At 59.2% G+C, this 25,889-nt stretch overlaps 1 protein-coding gene across 5 annotated transcripts; it reads right to left on the bottom strand.

The window, feature by feature from the left end:
- Positions 1-25,889, bottom strand: ENDOV (endonuclease V). 5 transcript variants are annotated; one of them, XM_054048384.1, is made up of 9 exons: positions 25,729-25,889; positions 15,711-15,882; positions 13,597-13,731; positions 13,035-13,074; positions 12,389-12,501; positions 12,007-12,075; positions 11,167-11,333; positions 1,579-1,655; positions 1-379 (listed from the first exon to the last, which is right to left on the bottom strand). In XM_054048384.1, the coding sequence occupies exons 1-9, from the start codon at positions 25,782-25,784 to the stop codon at positions 315-317; spliced, it is 894 nt and encodes a 297-aa protein (XP_053904359.1). In that variant the 5' UTR covers positions 25,785-25,889; the 3' UTR covers positions 1-314. The 5 variants fall into 5 exon arrangements, with proteins under 5 accessions (XP_053904359.1, XP_053904360.1, XP_053904361.1 ...); XM_054048385.1 differs by having other exon boundaries at positions 11,199-11,333; XM_054048386.1 differs by having other exon boundaries at positions 11,167-11,295.

Here is a 25,889-nt window from a genome sequence, read left to right as displayed (position 1 = left end):
TTGCCGCAAATAATCCCTCCCTTGACTCCCAAACACTGCTTTGGTAGTGTACCAGTGCTGGGGAGAATTTATTTTTACAGCGTGTGTTTTCAAAATTGGAATATAAAATATTCTCTAGAATTTACAAACCATCAAAGACTGGGGCTCCTGCCCCATTAGCAGAGCCCAGGGGGAAGCCGTCTCCTGGCTTAGCTCTGGTCATCCTGGCTTTTCACCCCATGAAGTACCCTGAGTTCCTGGTGTGGACGGTCAGTCACGGTGCCCTGGAGAGACTTCTCGGAGCTCTGATCCCAGAGGGGGTGGAAGGCTCAAGTTCACACTGGGGCTGGGCAGTGTCTTCCTGGGGCCAAATCAATGCTTGGGCTCAGCCTCTTCCTTCCTGGAACAAGAACAAGGAAAGGTCACGAAGAATAAAAAAAACCAAACCAACCTAGGTAACTCCCTGCTACTCTGGGAACTGGAGCTGGAGCTACAGGAACTCTGGGGCACCAGCTTCAGACACTGGTGCTGATCTCTCATGCCATGAGTTTGGGGCCTCAACTCGGGGCATGCATTCAATGGGACTGTCAGCATCTGCCCAGGACTGGCCCAGCAGGAAGGTGCTGCAAGTCGGGATTGAGGGGCATCAGCCAAGCCATGGTGTGGGGATCTCTAGCAGGCAGTGCTGGTATGGTGCATTGCAGAGCTGTGCAGAGGTGCCAGGCAGCGGAGCAGACTGTGGTGCACAGCTGGAGTTGTTCCTGCGAGTTCTGAACATCGCCTCCCCCCATCACACCTGCAGCCTCCGATCAGCAGTATCAGAGCCTCACATTAACCAGCATCAACCTCCACGCCACACCCAGCTCTGCTCTGCTCTGCTCCCCTCTAGGGCAGATCAGCCTGGGAGAGATTTGCCCATCACTAACCAGGCTAATCTTCATTCAGTTTTATTGTCCTGTATCTCTCCAGCCCCTTGTTTGCGCAGGTGACTGTAGGACTGAGAGAATCCAGCTATGAGCTGCCAGGAACTGTGCTGAACATGTTGCCTCTACATTTAAATAAAAAGGGCCTGGAGGGACAGGGGGTTGATATAAAGAGAATGATTTAGAGAATCTCACTTATTCCGGATTGACACCAGTGAAATCCCAGAGACCCCAGAGGGGTTTCTCTGGATTTACACCAACATACCAGGGCAGAATCCAGCCCTGCATTACAAAAGAATGAGGTGGCCTGGCCCTTTCTTTATGCATTAAGGCACAGAGGCCAGCTCCTTGCAGGGTATTTTTGTCCACCCTCACATCACACACAGGGGCCTTAGCACTTTGCTTATCATGTACACCGGAAACAGACAAAATCCCCAGTGACCTTCCGCAGTCTCATGGTGCAGCCAGCCCAGGACGCTGCCCCCTCGGCGGGAACACATGGTGCAGCACAGACGGCACCCATCAGAAATCTCCTGCTCCGCGGGGGCAGCATGCGCCCTGCTGCCCTTTATCCTGCCTTGTTACCCCGACTGTCCCTTTAATGCAATTACCCAAGAGCATTACAAGAGCAGATCCCCTCTGGACGTGCGGTTGCTTAGACCACCCACACACCTACCTCCCTGGCCCAGGAGACGTGCCCCCCAGTGGGGAGGACAGGTGCTTCCGGATGTACTCTCTGGATCTGATGTCAGCCTGGAATTGGGGAGGAGATGGATTAGCGAAGACTCAAGACTTGATTGGTCAGACCGCCCCGCGCCCTCTAAAGAACTGTGCCAGGCAGATGCTCCCAGGCAGCTGCACAGGCCAGGAGGGGGAGTCGCTCTGCAGGGCCCTGGTGCGCTAAGCGCAGCATTCATCCTCTCTGCAAGTGAGCGGGGCGTGAAGGCTCAGCCCCAAGCTATCTGCAGAATATGGCCGGCAGTCCCGGGTAGGGCTCCCACACACGGAGGGATCCACCTGCCTCCCTGACCTTATCCCGCTCCATTCAGGCCCTCTGCCTCAACTGCACCTGGGCTGAGAAGACAAAGACCCAAAATGGAGGAGAAGGGTCTCGGCCCAGGCAGCCTTCGCTGCAGCGCGGTTGATTTTGGAAAGAGAAATGAGATTTCCCAAAGCTCAGCTCCCCAATTCTGCATTTACCACAACGGAAGACGGCAAGGCACAGAGTAGGCAGCGGGCGCACGCCAGTCAGTGCCAAGGGCCACCTCAGCCCTGGCCCTCTCCCAAGCACTGGGGACGGGGGGCAACAAAGTACAAGGGTAACAGCCAGGCAGCTCAGCTGGGAGAGCAAATCCCCATCAAATCCCTCCAGCTCTCGACGCACAGTCCAGGAGCACTGGTGAGTTCAGCTGGTCTCAGCCAGAGGCCTCGGAGACACCTGAGTGCCTGGGATGTCCAGTAGAAATACATCCCTCCCCTACCCCCACAGCGACCCGTGAGCCTCTGCACAGCTCGTACCATACTCAACCCTCCCCCGACGGGCATCTGCCCCCACTCCCCCTTGGCTCTGATGCCCTCAGATGTGGTGCAGGGACATGACAGGCCAGTCTCGACTTACGGTGGCCAGGGGCAAAGCAGGAGGTGGATGCTGACCTGCAGAGTGACTCCAGACCCCTGGCAATTGCTGAGGTGAAGGGGAAGCAGCCCGAGTTATTTCCCAGCTGCCCCTGGCACCCAGCCCAGGGAGCAGCGGGGACACTGCACGGAGGCTCCCCCTCAGCAGGACACCTGGAAGCAGAGCCTGGATTGCACCTTGGGAGAAGAGGAAGCGTGGGGGTGGGACCCAGAATTCCAGCAAAAAGCTCAGCGGCCCCACCTCGGGGCAAAGGCTCTGGTTAGCCTGCTCTGCTTGACGAAACAATGCACACCCACTGCAGCTGCCGGCTTCTGCTTCCCTCTCGCTCACTCCGGTTCCTGTTAATATAGCCCAGCCCTAGGGCAGGGCCTCTGGTTACCCCCCAGGCTGTCTCAGACTCATAGGGCCTGTCTACACTGCAACCAGACACCCGCGGCTGGCCCGTGCAGCTGACTTGGGCTCGCAGGGCTGTTTCATTGCAGCGTAGACTTCTGGGCGCAGAGCCTGAGCTCTGGGACCATCTCATCTCACAGGGTCCTAGAGTCCGGACTCCACCCCAAGACCAATACACCCAGGTCTTTCTCCTCCTCGGTGGCTTCCAATTGATCCATTCCCAGCTTACAGCAACAATTCTTGCTATTAGTCCCTAAGTGCATGACCTTGCACTTTGCACTATTACATTTCATCCCATTTCTATTACTCCAGTTTTCAAGGTCATCCAAATCTTCTTGTACAATATTCCGGTCCTCCTCCATATTGGCAATACCTCCCAACTTTGTGTCATCTGCAAATTTTATTAGCGCACGCTCACTCTTTGTGCCAAGGTCATGCCAATGAAAATGTTAAATACGATTGGTCCCAAGGCTGATCCTTGAGGAACTCCACTAATAAACTTTGTCCAGCTGGACAGTTCACCTTTCAGTTTGACCCCCTGTACTCTCCCTTTTAGCCATAGGCTCCAACCTGTCTCTTCAAGGTGCAGTACATTCCTTCATGCCTACAGCAGCCTAATTGGCTTCTCCCTCTCTCCACAAGAACCTCCTCGATGTGGGTGCAAAGCCCCCTCCAAATGTAACTGCAGGAAAGAGTGATGCTGTGTGCAGCCCCAGGCCTCAGACCGTGTGTCTCGTCCTATTGGGGCACACGCAGGAGACAGAACCCCAGGTTAGAGTCCCTGAGAGAGCAAACCAGTCCCCCTCCCCACAGAGACAGGTATTTAGTGATCCCAGGTGCAGGGAGCGGGGGAGGGGCTGCTCCCTGAAACTCTGATCCCGCTGCCTTAGCCCGGCCTGCTCCAGCCATTGGGCCCGGCCACAGAGGGAAGGACGCTTGGAAGGACCAGTGCCCCTCTGCCCGCAGGAAGCTGTTGGGAGCTGCGTCAGTCTGACCAGCAGCACAAAGGCCCTGTGGAAACGTCGCCCTGCCAGCACCTGGCCGTGTGTCTGGCAGCTGCCTCCTTGTGCTGGAAACAGGCCGGTGGGGAAGGAAGTGCTGGAGCGTTTTAATTGCTTTTTCCTGGAGTGGCAGCGAGTGCTGCTGGGTCAGGGTCGCCCCTGGGTGGAGGCGTTCGCTGTCTATAGACACTGGACTCTCCGCTTCCTCCCCACCTGCCGCTCCCAGCATGAGGGTTGCTACTGTGCGAGCCAGCGGCGCTGGGAACATTCCCACCCTGCTGCTGGGAGGAGCATCGCGCAGGGGCGGCACAGCTGGGCTATGGCAGACGTGTCATTCGCTCCCCCATCGCAGCAGTCAACGAATGCACTGTCCCCCCAGCCAAGGTAGATGTGGCCACACCCATCCCTCTAGCCACACACAGGGGGGCTGCAGCAGCAGGGCAGACTTTACTCACACTGCCCCTCCAGCAACCTCAGCCACAGCAGGAGGGAGCCCCGTCTGGGGGCAAGAGGGTCGTTTGGTCTCCATGGCTGGTTCAGTCTTGGGCCCCACGGTTGAGAGTGAGACCAGGGCCCCACTGGTGCCAGCAGTGGCAGTGGCTATAGGGATGCAGACACCTGTCCATTAAGAAGTGGGCTGAGACCCAGCAACTCATTGCACACAGGCCAGCTAACAGCTGGGAAGGACTTGCCTGGGGCTGGATTTGAACTGGTGACCTACGGGCAAAGGGTTCCGTGTCCCAACTGAGAGCTAGGCTGGTTCTGGGACTGAGTCTCCCTCTCCCGCTCTGGGCTGCAGGGTGAGGTCACGCACCAGGCCACACCTGAGCCAGTCGCATCGGCCTGTCCCAGTGCCGCTGTGGCAGCCCTGTCAGCCCAGGGTGAGGCAGGGCTGAGCTGGGCTGGCTGGGGAAGCCGCTCCCAGGCTGAGGAGCAGAGGCTGCCGGAAGACCTTCCTGCTTCTCTTTTCAATTTACGCCTTGGGCTGCATGGGGGTGGGGTGGGTGCTTGCTGGGATGGCAGAGCGGGCTGAACCACAAGCTCACATGGCTTCCCTCCCTCCTACTTCGCCCCCCACCTGGCATGGTGTCCCTGCCCACATCTGCCTCAACCTCCTCTCTCAAACCCTCTGCATTGCCCCTGTCCTGAAGTAAGCCCCTAGTAAGCAAACAGGAAATCGCCCACTCGCCCCACCGGAGGAGAAATGCCACTCGGTGCCCACTCGAGACAGTAGGACAGTGAGTAGCCACTGACTTGTGTGTTTCAGGTGTTTTCATGGGAACATCTCAGGCAAAGTTGCACAGAGGAGGGAAGGATAGCTCAGTGGTTTGAGCATTGGCCTGCTAAACCCAGGGTTGTGAGTTCAATCCTTGAGGGGGCCACTTAGGGATCTGGGGCAAAAATCAGTACTTGGTCCTGCTAGTGAAGGCAGGGGGATGGACTCGATGACCTTTCAAGGTCCCTTCCAGTTCTAGGATATAGGATAGCTCCATTTATTTATAGAGGACAAGGTGGGCCCTACAAGGGGGTGGGGATCAAAAGGCCAGTGGCCCCTGCCTGTGTTCTCACAGGTACTGTTCTAATGGACACAACCATCCTGCCTGCACCTCCCTGCTCAGAACACTGAGACAAGCTGTAAGCAGCCCCCCTCTTCACCAAACAGGCTAGATATCGTTATTCTCTTTTTCTTTAGGGTTCCCAGGCACACCAAAGGGAAAGCCCCAGAATCAGAACACAGGCCAACAACTCCGTTATTTAAATCGGGCATTCAACATTCCATGGGGAAAAGCCCCAAACTACAGACACTGACTCGGTGACCTCCAGCAAGCCAACGGAGGATGCCTAGAAGTGGTCATGGACCAAGGGTCCTCCATGTGACATGTGAAATCCTTAAGGAGCAATTCTGGTGGAAGCAAACTCTTAGTCAGATAGCTGCATTTCCCAGAGTACAGCTCGTTCTCAGGTGTGTGATTCACAGAGGAAAACAGCTTTGTCAAATCTCCTCAGCTAAGCAGGACAGGGCCTGCTCAGTACTTGGCTGGGAGGCCTCCAAAGAAAATGGAGAGAACTGTAGAATGTGCTGCGCAAGGGACCATCTTTCCAGTGAGATACAACCCTTTGTGGTCATCAAAGAAGCCACAGCCACCTCAACAAGAGTAATGGTGGGAGTTCTGGGCTAAATTCTCCCCAAAGCTTCCTTTGGGAAAGTCAGTCTTCACTTAAAAACCTCACTGCATGGTGGTAGCTCAGAACAGCTCCAGAGATGGCTTCATGATACACCCCCCCTCGAAGGAGTTTGGGCTCCTTCCAGCTGAAAGGAACTAGATAAACGTACAAGGCCAGGACTAGGGAGGTGGATTAATAAAACTCCCCGGGGCTGCCCTGGATGTAACTCACATGTTTGTGCTGGTCGTGTGAATTCCTGCACCAAACTCCCCACTAGCTCGCTTCACGCCTCCCTGCGAGTTCTGTGCTGGAGATGCTGCTTAAGAGCCACTCACCGACTCCACATGCCAGACAATGAAATACGGTTACATAAGGAGCAGTTTGTTTGGAGGAATTTTTTCCCCTGCTCATAATTGGACAGTTTCATAACTCGATTGACAAATAACTCTGATCACTCTTCAGGATAAGACATTACGTGATGAATTTCATAACAAGGGAAACAGACTGCTTGATAAAATGCCTGCTGGGAGCCCAAGTAGCAAAAGCCTCATTCACTTACTGTTCTGCAGGAGGAAAAAACCCCAAACCAAGTTCGCCTAATAACACAGCTAAGGCTTGATTAGGCAGCAAGTTACTTGCCAGCCCTCACTCCTAATGCTGTGCTGAGAGACAGCTTAGTCCAGCTTATTAACCAAGAGGCTAATCAATAAGATGGATCATTGTGCCGTAATAATCCCTTCTATTTTCGGAGGAGACTAGTGCTGGCATTAGGGGTCTGGAATTTCTACCTTGTCTCTTTTGTGAATGGGCAGCAGTGGCACATGTGGGCACAGCGTGCTGGTGGAGGGGGAAGGAGGGTCAGGTCTCAGGGAGTAGGGGGTTCTGGCCCTCAGCTGGCACTCCCCCGCTGGATAGCAGGAACGTGGAAGAGCCAGGGCAGAGCTGATCGCTCGTGTTCCAGTTCCTTGATGGAGGAGAGTTTAACAGCACAGGTGCAGTGGCTTGAAAGTGCAGCGTCCAGGGGCAACAATTCAGACTCGCCTCTCTGCCGCTTGGTGGCGGGCCAGGGCTGCCCCACGGATTGCCCTGTTGGCACCTCCTGAGCCAGCAGGGCTCTGCTGGGCAAGCTGCCGGCTGGAGTGAAAAGGGTCATGTAGTGACCAGGAGTCTGACGGGCAGCAAAGCAGCAAGTCAAGGCAGCAGAGGGAACAAAGCCTATTCCGGTGCAGGTCCTGTTCCATCCCGGGGAGTCAAGGCTGGGAGCTCATTTGCTAAAAGGCTCCACTCCATACCCCGTGCATGTGTAGCTTGGAATCTGAACCGGCTTGGCATTCTTGCACCCACAGACAGGTCACGAGGAGCTCTCGTTGGGGACACCAGGGGCCGCTCAGGCAGATTTAGTGCCATGCCACCAGTAGCTGTAGGTTGGGTGTTTTGCCTGTGGCAGTGGGAGGCTGGTTCATGTTCACCTGGGTTCCTTTGTTTGGGTTGCACCTGGGAGGTCCCTCTGGCTGGGATCAAACCTCCGCAGAGGAACTTCAAATATTCATGAGCCTGCCAGAGGAGACAGAGGGCTACCTCTGCGCACACAGAGTTCTCATGCCCCGGCCTGGTATTTACTTGCGGAATGAGGTCCAAGCAGGATGTAAATATTTATTGTAGCAGACAATGAATTTCCCTCTGCTTCCTCTGAAAGTTCACTACACTTGCTGCATCTGAGACACACGTCCCCAGTCAGCAAAGCCACCTCTTGTCCCAAATGCAAATACGACTGCGTCCATGGCCGAGATGATGTCTGGCACCCACTTCGTACAACTTAGCCACGTGTACCCCAGTGCAGGATGGGGCCAGCTGTGCCTCCAGCAAGGTGGCACGTTTCTGTCCCCACAGCAGCTACACAGCCACTGCCTTCCTGTAAGACGGCACCATGGCCCAGCGACGGAGGGAATGGAAGAGCTGAGCTCAGCTGTGAGCTGCGCATGTTTGAAGCTACCAGAACCTTCAGACCCAGGAAAAGCTTCAAGGGCTGACAACCCTGAAGCTTCACCTTGGGCATCAGAAAAGCTGTGATCATACGGTACTACCCAGGCAAAACCTGCTGTAGGACATTCCCCTTTCACATCTCCTCAACGCCCTGCAGGCTCACCACAGAGAAATACACAAATCATAATATTCAAAAACCAGTAGGAGAACACTTCCACCTCCCTGGTCACTCAGTAACAGACTTAAAGGTGGCAATTTTGCAACAGAAAAGCTTCAAAAACAGACTCCAACGAGAAATTGCTGAGCTTGAATTAATATGCAAACTAGATACCATTAACTTGGGTTTGAATAGAGACTGGGAGTGGCTGGGTCATTACACATATTGAATCTCTTTCCCCATGTTAAGTATCCTCACACCTCCTTGTCAACTGTCTAAAATGCGCCATCTTGATTATCACTACAAAAGTTTTTTTTCCTCCTGCTGATAATAGCTCATCTTAATTAATTAGCCTCTTACAGTTGGTCTGGCTACTTCCACTTTTTCATGTTTTCTGTATGTATATAGATCTTCTTACTATCTTCCATTCTATGTATCTGAAGAAGTGGGCTGTAGCCCATGAAAGCTTATGCTCTAATAAATGTGTTAGTCTCTAAGGTGCCACAAGTCCTCCTGTTCTTAGTGCAGGAAGGACCCCTACATTCTATATTCTAGTGCTTTACTCAGCTCAGCTTTAACTCAAAGGGCTGCGGCTTTCAGCCCTACCACACGCTAACCCCAGTTGTATGGTCAGCTAGATCTCAGGAAAAGGATTGCCCAATGTTGTTGAATGTTCAGTATTTGCTCAGTTTTATCCCGTTCCTCCTCCCTAGACCACCCAAACTCTGCTCGGGGGAACAGCTACGGCATCTGTGGAGACCTAGCTGGTGCCTGGTGCTGGCTCCGCTACCTCGCCTCAGGCCACTAAATCACATCAAAAGAAGTTACATCCTTTGCTACTAAAGTTCTTGTTTCCTGTAGGTGATTGTTGTCATAACCCCTGGGAGGCTGTGTGATGCGGGGCAGGTTCCATGAGATAGGGAATTGGCGAGCTAGTGAGGTCCATATGAGTGTCTATGACACACTCTCCATGAAGATATGACCTGTACTATGAAAAAGTCCAAGAACCCCTGTGCTGAATAATTCCCCTCCCTCCTTAGGTTCACACCCTTCTAATCCTTGGAGATGGTTCTCAAATCTTCCCCCAGAAGGAGTCACCAGCAAATAAATTTTGTCCCTTTAACTAATGCCTCAGGTCAGCTGGAGCGGCTGGAGGAGTCTAGCCAGCCAGTCTCAAAGAAGAGGCATGGGAATGGGACTGAAGGCGACAGAAAGCAGCTGTGAGGAGCAGGGCACTTGGGTCAAAATGATTTCCAAAAGAACTACGGGCATGTTTCCACTGGGGAAGGCTTTTCCCTCCCCTCCTAACACGCCCCCAAGGGCCACACAGCGCAACTATGAGAGCCTGTCTCCTGAAGCGTCGGGTGCTGGCCACTGCCGGCAGTGAGCTATGGGACTAGATGACCTGTAAGACTGCTCCAGTCTGTCAGGAGGTGGGATATGGGACCAGAAACTCCATGATCAGCTCTGGTCTGGAGACGCCAATGGGCAGTTTTGCTTTGAGGTTTGCTGGCCGTCGCTCTACAACTAAACAGTGTCACGCGGTTCAATTTTCAGAAAATATCACAATACCAATGAACAACTTCTGCCTGCAGCACCTGTGTCTGGCCTTGGTAGGAGCCTTCTCAATACTGCTCAGAAAGCAACGGAGCCCGGGCTGGCAGACACGGGACGAAGGCCGAGGCGTAGCCATCGGAACACACGCTGTTCCAGGGTGACGTTACAGACGCCGCTCCCCAAACGCGGAGCGGGGCAGCCTGCCTGAACTGCTAATGGCAGGGTGATCCTGAGGAGAAGGAAGCTCTTCTCCGGGCTTCACACTTCTTGAGATTCATTTCTCCAGCCCTGCTGTGATTTCATTATAAAATCGCTGGCAGCAAGAGGCACTGAATGCGATCCAGTGCTGCCACCTACAGGCTACATCTGGAACCGGCAGCCTGCAGCTTGTTGCGGAGTGCGGCATACCCCATAGCCCAGAGGATGAACACTGCAGTCTGTGTACGGCTCCACATTCTGGGAAAGCTGCACCTCCAGCTCCTCTGCATTATTAACCCCAGAGCCAGCCTGCAGAGAGGAGCAGAGAGCCCCACCAGGCTGGATCCGCACTGAGGGCTGCGGGTGCTTCTATGCACCGTGTGTCAGGGACAGGTCAGGAGGACAAAGAAAGAGGGAAGGAGCAGTTTTATAAATAAGAAGACAGGTAGATCAGAACCGCCAGGATCGGCTGTAGCCCGTAGCTGGAGGGGACGGCCTGGCAGGCTCAGGCACCGCTCTTGGGGAAGGCTGAAGGAATTGGGTTTGTTTAGTTTGGAAAAGAGAAGACTGAGAGGGGACATGATAGCAGTTTTCAGGTATCTAAAAGGGTGTCATAAGGAGGAGGGAGAAAACTTGTTCACCTTAGCCTCTAAGGATAGAACAAGAAGCAATGGGTTTAAACTGCAGCAAGGGAGGTCTAGGTTGGACATTAGGAAAAAGTTCCTAACTGTCAGAGTGGTTAAACACTGGAATAAATTGCCTCGGGAGGTTGTGGAATCTCCATCTCTGGATTCAGAGTAACAGCCGTGTTAGTCTGTATCCGCAAAAAGAAGAACAGGAGTACTTGTGGCACCTTAGAGACTAACAAATTTATTAGAGCATAAGCTTTCGTGGACTACAGCCCACTTCATCTCTGGAGATATTTAAGAGTAGGTTAGATAAATGTCTATCAGGGATGGTCTAGACAGTATTTGATCCTGCCATGCGGGCAGGGGACTGGACTCGATGACCTCTCGAGGTCCCGTCCAGTCCTAGAATCTATGAATCTATAAGGGAGGCCAGCCGTCGCAGTCCTGTCATTCACAGCTGCCTGTCACCCCTTCACTAGCTAACTGGCCACGTCTCCCATGACAGGCTCGGATCCCCATCCCCTAGCTTCCCCTGCCTTCGCACCTGTCGGATGGGCTCTGGGATCCGGTACCTACAGCAGGACTGGACCAGGCGCACTGCCGACTCCAGGCACGTCCTGTGGCCCACGGAGACATAGATGGGCTTCGTGCTCTTGTTGTAGCTGCGCAGGGCCTGGAGGGTTGGAAACCGGACAGACCAGAGCTTTGGGGCTTGTTTAAAACAAACGCACGACGTCAGTGATTGCACACGCACCTGGGGACGCTTGGGAGAGCTGGGGGGTATCAGACATTTCAGAGCCCCGGCCTTTACTGCTCCTCGCTGCTTGGGAGCATCACAGGGAGGGTCTGTCTCCTAGGGCTCCCTGTGCTCCCCATCCCCAATATTTCACACAGCTCAGCAAGGGACCTTGCTCAGTGGAGAATATACCCAGGTGAAGGAGGCAGCCAACCCCTGCCAGCTCTGAGTGGGGGCCCAGCCAGCCCCACCATCTCCCAAGCTGCCTTTTCCATCAAAGTACAGAGGTTCCTGTCTCACAGTCTGGAGACCTGCCACAGAAAAAACTCCTGCCCGTGCTTTGCCCCTTTGCTGTAATGGCGCCGGACACGGGCAGATAGACCAGGACATGGCAGCTCACATACCACTGTCACATATGACAAAGTGGCCGTGCATCCCAGGAGGGGATCCCATGCCGTGGGCTGACAGGAATGGGAGGTGAGCATTAGCTCTGCCTGCTCAGATCCTGCCCTCCTGGCTTATTGTCACTGGGCTGCAGAGAGCTGCACTACACTTTGTCCCCTCCCTCCTTCCCATTTGAGCCAGGCTAGGGAACATGGAGAAGGCCCAGCTGTGACCAACATGCAAAGCAGACTGCCCATGACTTACCATGCCCAGGACTCTCCCAGAGGTGCCCCTCAGAGGGAATACGTCTCCTCCCATCTGCAGGTCGCGGATCTAAAACGAGCAAGCACCCAAGGGCCAGCTGGTTAGAGCTCCAGTGCATCGGTTCCAGGAGGGTCTGGGAGAGCCTACTCCAGAACTTCCCTCCTTGGTCTGAACAGGCTCCCGTAATACCACCAGCACTTCCTGCGGGGAAAGGCTGGGATGGAGAAACCGGGAGCTGCCCCTCACCAGCCAGCATGTGGCTCCCCAGCTCCTCGTGGTGGGAGAGGCCAGGAGGGGGGCCGCTAGGAGCTCCCGCTCACCAAGGCTCTTACTCCATTTCCCCCACTGGCACAGGAGGGAGGAATGCTCGCGCTGGCCTTACCTGCCCCTTGTGCTGCTCATCCTTGGCCAGGCCATCGACCTGCAGGAGGTTTTTGGCCACACCAATACAGGGCAGGCCCGTCAGCACCCCCAGGTGGCAGGCCACACCAAACCCTGCCGAACAAGCCAAGAGATGGTCAAAGGAAACAGGAAGGGGTCAGCAATGGGGTTCTCCATCCTGTTCTGGTGACCCTCGTCAGAGGGGACAGCCCCGGGTACGTCTGTAAGCCTGTGACAACACTACAGCCAAGCGCAGAGAGGGTGGTACTGGCAGATGGGGACCACTGCCGCAGGGACAGAGTTCGCCACAGAGGGGCCGTCTGTCAACCCCAAAGCAGGAGGTTCCAGAACCTCCAGATGGGATCGGAACCCAATCAATGCCTCTGGGGGAGGGGAATTAGCCTATTGCTAGATGATAATTATTTATTATCTCCTTCACTGGTCTAGGGCTCTGGACCCTAGTGAACAGCAGGACTCTCTCCTGGAGCCTGGGGGTCCCCTGTCGGGGGGCAGCGCTCTCTCTTAGGGCCTGGGGTTCCCATCGGGGGGCAGTGCTCTCTCCTAGGGCCTGGGGTTCCTGTCAGGGGGAGCAGTGCTCTCTCCTGGAGCTTGGGGGGTCCCCGTCGGGGGGCAGAGCTCTCTCATACCTCTGTGATGGAGTACGCCATTCCCATCTACGAGCAGCACCTGGAAGAACCAGGTGATGTGTTAGTTACCAAGCACCATGGATCTCTCCAGCTGAATGAACACACCTCTGACCTGAACAAGTGGCGAGTGAGGAAGGAGAAGGAGAAGGCTCCATTTCAATCCTTTGCCCCACCCCCACAGCTCCTTTACCCAGGTTCTCCTCACCCCCGCCTGCCCCGCTCTCCCTTTTGATGACCATCCCTGGGAGTAGGGAGCTGATCTTTCTATTGCAGGCCGAGTGCCCTGCAACCCCGTAGTACTAAAGAAAGGATGGGAGTCATCCCCACATCTTGCCTTCCCTGCTCACAGACAAGGTGAAGTCTGGCTGGCCATTGGCTCGGTTTCCCCATCCCCGCAGAGACAGTGGAGCAGACACAACAACAAGGCTGTGTTAGGATGCACCCTGCCCTGCCCTGCCCGCTGCAGAGGTGCTGGGCAGGGCAACCTCTAGGGAGAGTTTCTTTTCAGGTACATCCAGCACCCCAGGGACATCTCCCCAGGAGAGAAAGGAACATGCGGCACCTGAGGCCTGAGCCCAGGCTCTCGCTCCTGAAGTCTCTGAGCAGCTTCCACCAGGAAAGGGGCCTCTCGAAAAGCTAAGTATCCTGCCACGTAGGGGGCACTCACGGTTACCATCTGGCAATCTTCATATAGCACCTGGGACAAAACGAGGACAGTGCTGAGAACACAGAGTCATGTCTGCAAGGGGCAACTTAACACAGCAGGCACTAGGATCAGTGTGCTGAACCCAGGAACCCAGGCCATAGCTGGCTTAATCCTGACCGGCTCAGATATTTCTTCTCCAGTATTTATATTCTCTCTCTCTCGCTTCAATACTCTCCCCGAACCCTGCTAGGCCGCTCCCCCAAAGTTAAACACAAATGCTGCACATTAGCTCACGCCAACTTGTCCCCTCAGTGTGAGTGTGGGAGGAGAGAAGTAATGGGCAGATGATGGAAAATGACCAGATATACCCTACCCTGAATGAGTACAGGGACTTTGCCAATGGCTAGGGGTGCTTCAGCCCCATTCGAGTGTGCAACAGCGGGAGATCAGTGTCCTTATAATCAAGTCTGTGATTTAGGTCACGGAGGTCATGGAATCTGTGACTTCCAGTGGCCTCCATGACTTTAGCTTGCGGTGGTCAAGAGCTGCAATGTCCGCCACCACCCGCTGGGCCAGGAAGCTGTGAGGTACCCCTGCCGCCGGTGGTGGCGATGGGGGAAACCCCCTCAGCTCTCTGTTACCGGCAGCAGAACCCCCAAGCTCCCAGCTGCTGGGGGCGGTGGGAAACCCCCTGAGCTCCCTGCCCTGGGGCTGGTGGGGTACCCCCCAGTTCCTGGCGGGCAGCGGCGGGGAACCCCCAAGCTCCGGGCTGCCGGAGGTGGCAGGGACAAGCTCCTTACCGCTGTGGCAGCTCCTGGCCCCCATGTGTGGTGGGAAACCCTGAGCTCCCAGCCCCTGCCGACAGCGGGGGACGCCCGGAGCTGCAGGTGGCAGAGGTATCCTGCAGCCCCCAGCTGCTACGGGCAGCTCCTAGTCCCTGCAGCTGCCCCACTTGAAGTAGTGTGGGGATCCGCAGATCCCCATTTTGTCAAGGATATTTTTAGTAAAAGTTAGGGACAGGTCACGGCTTCCCTGAATTTTTCTGTTTTGCCCGTGACCTGTCCGTGACTTTTACTAAAAATATCCATGACAAAATCTTAGCCTTACTTATAATCAATGCCTGATCAAAGGGCCTCTCACCCAGCATTCGGAAAAGCAAGTGGATTCCAGAAGAAAGCCTGTTAGGACACTGACCAAGGACAGTAGGTGAATTAACTCACACAGCCGTCATGGGCAAGTCTTTAAGAACTGTGGCAGGATTTGATTCTCACTTTCTGTGATTTCCAGTGGATATCAATGTTCAATTCCATATTTGTTGTCAGTGTTTTTAGTTAGTGACAACTTTTTACATTCGTTGAAATCTGTACATAAACTCTGATAAATCTTTATTAATTCAAAGTTTAATGACTGCAGAATGTGGGAGACTCGCAACAGATTTGGAAGTGCCATTGTAAATCACATCTCATATTAACTGATTACCAGAGGGATCTGACAAGGAAGGCACCATCTGTCTAGGAATGTCACATTGTTTTAACTTGCTCTCCTGGTAAATGTTGCATAACAATGGCCTTTCTGTGGTTTGTTTCTGGATAGAGGGTGAAAAGGTTGATTTCCAACATTTACCTAATTCAATCAAAATCTTCAAAGGCAGTTGATGAGCTATTTCTTATCAACATCATCATCTCTGACCCACTCCTGAGCAATTGCCACACCCTGGAACCACCTCCCCGGGCCTCCAGAAGTTCTCTGTAACTCTTGGACTCAGCTTCTCTCTGCAGGAAGTGACCAAACTACGTATTTCCAAATTAATTTTGCTAGGTAATACCAAAGATCATCACTCCTGTTCTCTCCTCCTTCCCCATGCTCTCTGCAGAAAGCCTTTTCTTGGTGAACATGCAGGTCAGATACTTGGCTGGAGCCTTGTGACGCTGAGATACAGTCCATGATGCCCTTTGGGGTAGGCTGGTTTTCTACAAAGCCTTTACAGTACAGGTATCCCAACCATGAGACCACCGCTCAAGGGCCATTACCTCAAGATCTGGGTAGCTGAGAACCACCAGGGAAGCGCAGGCGATTGTGTCGTTTCCTTTGACATAAGACAGGTCCACCCCTCCCACTCTCTCCAGTCCTGCAAAGGTGGAATCTTTCTGCCATTCCTCAGTGTCCTCCTCAATCACATTTGCCTTTAGCTGGGCCTGCTCCCTAAGGAAAGATAACCACAGGCAAAAATAGTGTCTTTTTATTCCCAACTCCATACACAACACATTGAAATGACAGAAGCAGGCTGGTCCGGGCATCCTGCACAATCGTGTTATTCGATTATTTCAGCAGGTTTCCATTCAACAAGGCTCTGCTGGTTTAGGAAAGACATGATGGGTTGGCAGATGGACAGCGTATTCCTTAGGGCAGTGTGGTCTAGTTACTGAAGCAGAACATCGGGATTCCGAGGTTCTAGTCTCAGATTTGTCAGTGCTTCTGAGTGACCTTGGCAAACTTGTGTGCTTCCATTTCTGCAATTGGAAAATGGAGATGCTAAAAATCCCGTGTTTCACAGCAGGGTTCACGATGTCTGACTGCAAAGCATTTGAGATCCTGAGCCAGAACAGGGGCTTTTCATTGCATGGATGGGAAGGGATGAAACAATCCAAGCTGACAAGCTGGCCAGCTCCAGATCTCTGCAGAGACCTACTACGTGAGGCCAAGGAGATACCTCACCTCAATACTAAGGCAGACCCTGAGCAAGCTCAGTTAGTGACCACAAACCTGAAGAGGGGCACGAAGCCCCGTCTGAGCCCAGAGGAGTGACTGCACTGCCTGCGGCACAGAGGAGAGACTGGGACAGAGCCACTCTCTCCTGACAACACCCCAATAACAGGGAGCCCAGGGGAGAGCCCCAAAGAGCATCAGGAATAGGGTGACCAGATGTCCTGATTTTGTAGGGGCAGTCCCGATATTTGGGACTTTTTCTTATATAGGCACCTATTACCTCCCACCCCGTCCAGATTTTTCACATTTGCTATCGGGTCACCCTAATCAGGAAGCAGCACAGGTGTGATGTCCAAGAGCCACTCGGACAAACAGTGCCCACCCCTCGGGAAGGGAGAGATCTGGGGATGGTCCCCACTTCTACCACCAGGTCAGGACAACTCATAGAACTGGGGACCCACCTTTGAGCGACACCAGGGGCCACAGCCCAGCATGGCCTAAAAGGGCCAGGCTTTGCCACCTCATCCCATGCCCCAGCCCAATAGAGTCAAGGGTTCCCAGGTGTCCAGTTTTTGACTGGAACGCCCGGTCGAAAAGGGACCCTGGTGGCTTCAGTCAGCACTGCTGACTGGGCCGTTAAAAGTCCAGTTGGCGGCGCAGCGAGGCTCAGGCAGGCTCCCTGCCTGCCCTGATTCCCCATGGTTCCCGGAAGCGTCCAGCGTGTCCCTGAGGGCCCGAGATGCAAGGGTGGGCAGGGAGGCTCCGTGAGCTGCCCCCACCCCGAGCACTGGCTCCACAGCTCCCATTTGCCAGGAACCACAGCCAATGGGAGCTGCTGGGGCAGGGGCAACGGCAGCGTGTGGAACCTCCCTGGTTGCCCCTGCGCCTAGGAGCTGCAGGGACATGCTGTCCACTTCTGGGAGCCGCCTGAGGTAAGTGCCACCCGGAGCCTGCACCCCAAACCTCCTCCCTCAGCTCCGTCCAACACATCAAACCCCTCGGCTCCAGTCCAGAGCCCCCTCCCACACTCCAAATCCCTCATCCCCGGCCCCATCCCAGAGCCTGCACCCCTACACCCCAACCCCCTGCCCCAGCCCTGAGCCCCCTCCAACATGACAAACCCCTTGGCTCCAGTCCGGAGCCCCCTCTCGCACCCCAAATCCCTCATCCCCGGCCCCATCCCAGAGCCTGCACCCCTACACCCCAACCCCCTGCCCCAGCCCTGAGCCCCCACCAACACATCAACCCCCTCGGCTCCAGTCCAGAGCCCCCTCCCGCACCCCACATCCCTCATCCCCGGCCCCATCCCAGAGCCTGCACCCCTACACCCCAACCCCCTGCCCCAGCCCTGAGCCCCCTCCAACATGACAAACCCCTTGGCTCCAGTCCAGAGACCCCTCCCGCACCCCAAATCCCTCATCCCCGGCCCCATCCCAGAGCCTGCACCCCCCCACACCCCAACCCTCTGCCCCAGCCCTGAGCCCCCTCCAACACATCAAACCCCTCGGCTCCAGTCCAGAGCCCCCTCCCACACTCCAAATCCCTCATCCCCGGCCCCATCCCAGAGCCTGCACCCCTACACCCCAACCCCCTGCCCCAGCCCTGAGCCCCCTCCAACATGACAAACCCCTTGGCTCCAGTCCGGAGCCCCCTCTCGCACCCCAAATCCCTCATCCCCGGCCCCATCCCAGAGCCTGCACCCCTACACCCCAACCCCCTGCCCCAGCCCTGAGCCCCCACCAACACATCAACCCCCTCGGCTCCAGTCCAGAGCCCCCTCCCGCACCCCACATCCCTCATCCCCGGCCCCATCCCAGAGCCTGCACCCCTACACCCCAACCCCCTGCCCCAGCCCTGAGCCCCCTCCAACATGACAAACCCCTTGGCTCCAGTCCAGAGACCCCTCCCGCACCCCAAATCCCTCATCCCCGGCCCCATCCCAGAGCCTGCACCCCCCCACACCCCAACCCTCTGCCCCAGCCCTGAGCCCCCTCCAACACATCAAACCCCTCGGCTCCAGTCCAGAGCCCCCTCCCACACTCCAAATCCCTCATCCCCGGCCCCATCCCAGAGCCTGCACCCCTACACCCCAACCCCCTGCCCCAGCCCGGAGCCCCCTCCAACATGACAAACCCCTCGGCCCCAGTCCAGAGCCCCCTCCCGCACCCCAAATCCCTCATCCCCGGCCCCATCCTAGAGCCTGCACCCCTACACCCCAACCCCCTGCCCCAGCCCTGAGCCCCCTCCAACATGACAAACCCCTCGGCCCCAGTCCAGAGCCCCCTCCCGCACCCCAAATCCCTCATCCCCGGCCCCATCCCAGAGCCTGCACCCCTACACCCCAACCCCCTGCCCCAGCCCTAAGCCCCCTCCAACATGACAAACCCCTTGGCTCCAGTCCAGAGCCCCCTCCGGCACCCCAAATCCCTCATCCCCGGCCCCATCCTAGAGCCTGCACCCCTACACCCCAACCCCCTGCCCCAGCCCTGAGCCCCCTCCAACACATCAAACCCCTCGGCTCCAGTCCAGAGCCCCCTCCCACACTCCAAATCCCTCATCCCCGGCCCCATCCCAGAGCCTGCACCCCTACACCCCAACCCCCTGCCCCAGCCCTGAGCCCCCTCCAACACATCAAACCCCTCGGCTCCAGTCCAGAGCCCCCTCCCACACTCCAAATCCCTCATCCCCGGCCCCATCCCAGAGCCTGCACCCCTACACCCCAACCCCCTGCCCCAGCCCTGAGCCCCCTCCAACACATCAACCCCCTCGGCTCCAGTCCAGAGCCCCCTCCCGCACCCCACATCCCTCATCCCCGGCCCCATCCCAGAGCCTGCACCCCTACACCCCAACCCCCTGCCCCAGCCCTGAGCCCCCTCCAACATGACAAACCCCTTGGCTCCAGTCCAGAGACCCCTCCCGCACCCCAAATCCCTCATCCCCGGCCCCATCCCAGAGCCTGCACCCCCCCACACCCCAACCCTCTGCCCCAGCCCTGAGCCCCCTCCAACACGTCAAACCCCTCGGCTCCAGTCCAGAGCCCCCTCCCACACTCCAAATCCCTCATCCCCGGCCCCATCCCAGAGCCTGCACCCCTACACCCCAACCCCCTGCCCCAGCCCTGAGCCCCCTCCAACATGACAAACCCCTTGGCTCCAGTCCGGAGCCCCCTCTCGCACCCCAAATCCCTCATCCCCGGCCCCATCCTAGAGCCTGCACCCCTACACCCCAACCCCCTGCCCCAGCCCTGAGCCCCCACCAACACATCAACCCCCTCGGCCCCAGTCCAGAGCCCCCTCCCGCACCCCACATCCCTCATCCCCGGCCCCATCCTAGAGCCTGCACCCCTACACCCCAACCCCCTGCCCCAGCCCTGAGCCCCCTCCAACATGACAAACCCCTTGGCTCCAGTCCAGAGCCCCCTCCGGCACCCCAAATCCCTCATCCCCGGCCCCATCCCAGAGCCTGCACCCCTACACCCCAACCCCCTGCCCCAGCCCTGAGCCCCCTCCAACATGACAAACCCCTTGGCTCCAGTCCGGAGCCCCCTCCCGCACCCCAAATCCCTCATCCCCGGCCCCATCCTAGAGCCTGCACCCCTACACCCCAACCCCCTGCCCCAGCCCTGAGCCCCCACCAACACATCAACCCCCTCGGCCCCAGTCCAGAGCCCCCTCCCGCACCCCACATCCCTCATCCCCGGCCCCATCCTAGAGCCTGCACCCCTACACCCCAACCCCCTGCCCCAGCCCTGAGCCCCCTCCAACATGACAAACCCCTTGGCTCCAGTCCAGAGCCCCCTCCGGCACCCCAAATCCCTCATCCCCGGCCCCATCCCAGAGCCTGCACCCCTACACCCCAACCCCCTGCCCCAGCCCTGAGCCCCCTCCAACATGACAAACCCCTCGGCCCCAGTCCAGAGCCCCCTCCCGCACCCCACATCCCTCATCCCCGGCCCCATCCTAGAGCCTGCACCCCTACACCCCAACCCCCTGCCCCAGCCCTGAGCCCCCTCCAACATGACAAACCCCTTGGCTCCAGTCCGGAGCCCCCTCCCGCACCCCAAATCCCTCATCCCCGGCCCCATCCTAGAGCCTGCACCCCTACACCCCAACCCCCTGCCCCAGCCCTGAGCCCCCACCAACACATCAACCCCCTCGGCTCCAGTCCAGAGCCCCCTCCCACACTCCAAATCCCTCATCCCCGGCCCCATCCCAGAGCCTGCACCCCTACACCCCAACCCCCTGCCCCAGCCCTGAGCCCCCTCCAACATGACAAACCCCTTGGCTCCAGTCCGGAGCCCCCTCTCGCTCCCCAAATCCCTCATCCCCGGCCCCATCCTAGAGCCTGCACCCCTACACCCCAACCCCCTGCCCCAGCCCTGAGCCCCCACCAACACATCAACCCCCTCGGCCCCAGTCCAGAGCCCCCTCCCGCACCCCACATCCCTCATCCCCGGCCCCATCCTAGAGCCTGCACCCCTACACCCCAACCCCCTGCCCCAGCCCTGAGCCCCCTCCAACATGACAAACCCCTTGGCTCCAGTCCAGAGCCCCCTCCTGCACCCCACATCCCTCATCCCCAGCCCCATCCTAGAGCCTGCACCCCTACACCCCAACCCCCTGCCCCAGCCCTGAGCCCCCTCCAACACATCAACCCCCTCGGCTCCAGTCCAGAGCCCCCTCCCGCACCCCAAATCCCTCATCCCCAGCCCCATCCTAGAGCCTGCACCCCTACACCCCAACCCCCTGCCCCAGCCCTGAGCCCCCTCCAACACATCAACCCCCTCGGCTCCAGTCCAGAGCCCCCTCCCGCACCCCACATCCCTCATCCCCGGCCCCATCCCAGAGCCTGCACCCCTACACCCCAACCCCCTGCCCCAGCCCTGAGCCCCCTCCAACATGACAAACCCCTTGGCTCCAGTCCGGAGCCCCCTCTCGCACCCCAAATCCCTCATCCCCGGCCCCATCCCAGAGCCTGCACCCCTACACCCCAACCCCCTGCCCCAGCCCTGAGCCCCCACCAACACATCAACCCCCTCGGCTCCAGTCCAGAGCCCCCTCCCGCACCCCACATCCCTCATCCCCGGCCCCATCCTAGAGCCTGCACCCCTACACCCCAACCCCCTGCCCCAGCCCTGAGCCCCCTCCAACATGACAAACCCCTCGGCTCCAGTCCGGAGCCCCCTCCCGCACCCCACATCCCTCATCCCCGGCCCCATCCCAGAGCCTGCACCCCTACACCCCAACCCCCTGCCCCAGCCCTGAGCCCCCTCCAACATGACAAACCCCTTGGCTCCAGTCCGGAGCCCCCTCTCGCACCCCAAATCCCTCATCCCCGGCCCCATCCCAGAGCCTGCACCCCTACACCCCAACCCCCTGCCCCAGCCCTGAGCCCCCACCAACACATCAACCCCCTCGGCCCCAGTCCAGAGCCCCCTCCCGCACCCCACATCCCTCATCCCCGGCCCCATCCTAGAGCCTGCACCCCTACACCCCAACCCCCTGCCCCAGCCCTGAGCCCCCTCCAACATGACAAACCCCTTGGCTCCAGTCCAGAGCCCCCTCCTGCACCCCACATCCCTCATCCCCAGCCCCATCCTAGAGCCTGCACCCCTACACCCCAACCCCCTGCCCCAGCCCTGAGCCCCCTCCAACACATCAACCCCCTCGGCTCCAGTCCAGAGCCCCCTCCCGCACCCCAAATCCCTCATCCCCAGCCCCATCCTAGAGCCTGCACCCCTACACCCCAACCCCCTGCCCCAGCCCTGAGCCCCCTCCAACACATCAACCCCCTCGGCTCCAGTCCAGAGCCCCCTCCCGCACCCCACATCCCTCATCCCCGGCCCCATCCCAGAGCCTGCACCCCTACACCCCAACCCCCTGCCCCAGCCCTGAGCCCCCTCCAACATGACAAACCCCTTGGCTCCAGTCCGGAGCCCCCTCTCGCACCCCAAATCCCTCATCCCCGGCCCCATCCCAGAGCCTGCACCCCTACACCCCAACCCCCTGCCCCAGCCCTGAGCCCCCACCAACACATCAACCCCCTCGGCTCCAGTCCAGAGCCCCCTCCCGCACCCCACATCCCTCATCCCCGGCCCCATCCTAGAGCCTGCACCCCTACACCCCAACCCCCTGCCCCAGCCCTGAGCCCCCTCCAACATGACAAACTCCTCGGCTCCAGTCCGGAGCCCCCTCCCGCACCCCACATCCCTCATCCCCGGCCCCATCCCAGAGCCTGCACCCCTACACCCCAACCCCCTGCCCCAGCCCTGAGCCCCCTCCAACATGACAAACCCCTTGGCTCCAGTCCGGAGCCCCCTCTCGCACCCCAAATCCCTCATCCCCGGCCCCATCCCAGAGCCTGCACCCCTACACCCCAACCCCCTGCCCCAGCCCTGAGCCCCCACCAACACATCAACCCCCTCGGCTCCAGTCCAGAGCCCCCTCCCGCACCCCACATCCCTCATCCCCGGCCCCATCCCAGAGCCTGCACCCCTACACCCCAACCCCCTGCCCCAGCCCTGAGCCCCCTCCAACATGACAAACCCCTTGGCTCCAGTCCAGAGACCCCTCCCGCACCCCAAATCCCTCATCCCCGGCCCCATCCCAGAGCCTGCACCCCTACACCCCAACCCCCTGCCCCAGCCCTGAGCCCCCACCAACACATCAACCCCCTCGGCTCCAGTCCAGAGACCCCTCCTGCACCCCACATCCCTCATCCCCGGCCCCATCCCAGAGCCTGCACCCCTACACCCCAACCCCCTGCCCCAGCCCTGAGCCCCCTCCAACACATCAAACCCCTCGGCTCCAGTCCAGAGCCCCCTCCCGCACCCCACATCCCTCATCCCCGGCCCCATCCCAGAGCCTGCACCCCTACACCCCAACCCCCTGCCCCAGCCCTGAGCCCCCTCCAACACATCAACCCCCTCGGCTCCAGTCCAGAGCCCCCTCCCGCACCCCACATCCCTCATCCCCGGCCCCATCCCAGAGCCTGCACCCCTACACCCCAACCCCCTGCCCCAGCCCTGAGCCCCCTCCAACATGACAAACCCCTTGGCTCCAGTCCAGAGCCCCCTCCGGCACCCCAAATCCCTCATCCCCGGCCCCATCCTAGAGCCTGCACCCCTACACCCCAACCCCCTGCCCCAGCCCTGAGCCCCCTCCAACATGACAAACCCCTTGGCTCCAGTCCAGAGCCCCCTCCCGCACCCCACATCCCTCATCCCCGGCCCCATCCCAGAGCCTGCACCCCTACACCCCAACCCCCTGCCCCAGCCCTGAGCCCCCTCCAACATGACAAACCCCTTGGCTCCAGTCCAGAGCCCCCTCCGGCACCCCAAATCCCTCATCCCCGGCCCCATCCTAGAGCCTGCACCCCTACACCCCAACCCCCTGCCCCAGCCCTGAGCCCCCTCCAACACATCAACCCCCTCGGCTCCAGTCCAGAGCCCCCTCCCGCACCCCAAATCCCTCATCCCCGGCCCCATCCTAGAGCCTGCACCCCTACACCCCAACCCCCTGCCCCAGCCCTGAGCCCCCTCCAACACATCAACCCCCTCGGCTCCAGTCCGGAGCCCCCTCTCGCACCCCACATCCCTCATCCCCGGCCCCATCCTAGAGCCTGCACCCCTACACCCCAACCCCCTGCCCCAGCCCTGAGCCCCCTCCAACACATCAACCCCCTCGGCTCCAGTCCGGAGCCCCCTCTCGCACCCCACATCCCTCATCCCCGGCCCCATCCTAGAGCCTGCACCCCTACACCCCAACCCCCTGCCCCAGCCCTGAGCCCCCACCAACACATCAACCCCCTCGGCTCCAGTCCAGAGCCCCCTCCCGCACCCCACATCCCTCATCCCCGGCCCCATCCCAGAGCCTGCACCCCTACACCCCAACCCCCTGCCCCAGCCCTGAGCCCCCACCAACACATCAACCCCCTCGGCTCCAGTCCAGAGCCCCCTCCCGCACCCCAAATCCCTCATCCCCAGCCCCATCCTAGAGCCTGCACCCCTACACCCCAACCCCCTGCCCCAGCCCTGAGCCCCCACCAACACATCAACCCCCTCGGCTCCAGTCCAGAGCCCCCTCCCGCACCCCACATCCCTCATCCCCGGCCCCATCCCAGAGCCTGCACCCCTACACCCCAACCCCCTGCCCCAGCCCTGAGCCCCCACCAACACATCAACCCCCTCGGCTCCAGTCCAGAGCCCCCTCCCGCACCCCACATCCCTCATCCCCGGCCCCATCCCAGAGCCTGCACCCCTACACCCCAACCCCCTGCCCCAGCCCTGAGCCCCCTCCAACACATCAACCCCCTCGGCTCCAGTCCAGAGCCCCCTCCCGCACCCCACATCCCTCATCCCCGGCCCCATCCCAGAGCCTGCACCCCTACACCCCAACCCCCTGCCCCAGCCCTGAGCCCCCTCCAACACATCAACCCCCTCGGCTCCAGTCCAGAGCCCCCTCCCGCACCCCACATCCCTCATCCCCGGCCCCATCCCAGAGCCTGCACCCCTACACCCCAACCCCCTGCCCCAGCCCTGAGCCCCCTCCAACACATCAACCCCCTCGGCTCCAGTCCAGAGCCCCCTCCCGCACCCCACATCCCTCATCCCCGGCCCCATCCCAGAGCCTGCACCCCCCCACACCCCAACCCTCTGCCCCAGCCCTGAGCCCCCTCCAACATGACAAACCCCTCGGCCCCAGTCCAGAGCCCCCTCCCGCACCCCAAATCCCTCATCCCCGGCCCCATCCCAGAGCCTGCACCCCTACACCCCAACCCCCTGCCCCAGCCCTGAGCCCCCTCCAACATGACAAACCCCTTGGCTCCAGTCCAGAGCCCCCTCCCGCACCCCAAATCCCTCATCCCCGGCCCCATCCTAGAGCCTGCACCCCCCCACACCCCAACCCTCTGCCCCAGCCCTGAGCCCCCTCCAACATGACAAACCCCTCGGCCCCAGTCCAGAGCCCCCTCCCGCACCCCACATCCCTCATCCCCGGCCCCATCCCAGAGCCTGTGAAAATGAGGGAGTGAGCGAGGGTCGGGGAGAGCGGGTGACGGACAAGGGGCGGGGCCTCGGGGAAGGGGCGGGGCCTCAGGGAGGGGCGGGGCACGGGTGTTTGGTTTTCTGGGGTCCCCGGGACTGATGACGCTGGCTCGGGGGCCGCGGTCTGCCTGGGAAGGGGGGGGGGGGGTCCCATGACAAGCCCGCCCATGACGTCACACTATGACGCATGCGCACAGGGCTTTCGCCGCTCCGCGAGCCTCGAGCACACATCCCAGCATGCCCCGCAGCCGGAAGCCCGGGCTGTCCGACGGGCCCCTCCCGCGCCCCCCTCCCATTACCGTTCCCAGCGGCGCAGCGGCGCCTGCTCCGGCGGCTCCGTCCCGCTGCGCGCCATGGCCCCGCTTCCCGCCGGCCGGGCCCACGGAGCCGGGGGGGGCTGGTCTCAGCACGGGGGCTGTCACCTGTCTAATCCCAGAAACCCGAACACCCTCGCCCCGCC

The sequence above is a fragment of the Malaclemys terrapin genome, chromosome 13 (genome assembly GCF_027887155.1).
Source record: "Malaclemys terrapin pileata isolate rMalTer1 chromosome 13, rMalTer1.hap1, whole genome shotgun sequence".
Taxonomy (NCBI): domain Eukaryota; kingdom Metazoa; phylum Chordata; order Testudines; family Emydidae; genus Malaclemys; species Malaclemys terrapin.
The sequence above is the reverse complement of the archived record's forward strand: the minus strand, read 5'-3'. Positions and strand labels throughout refer to the sequence as shown.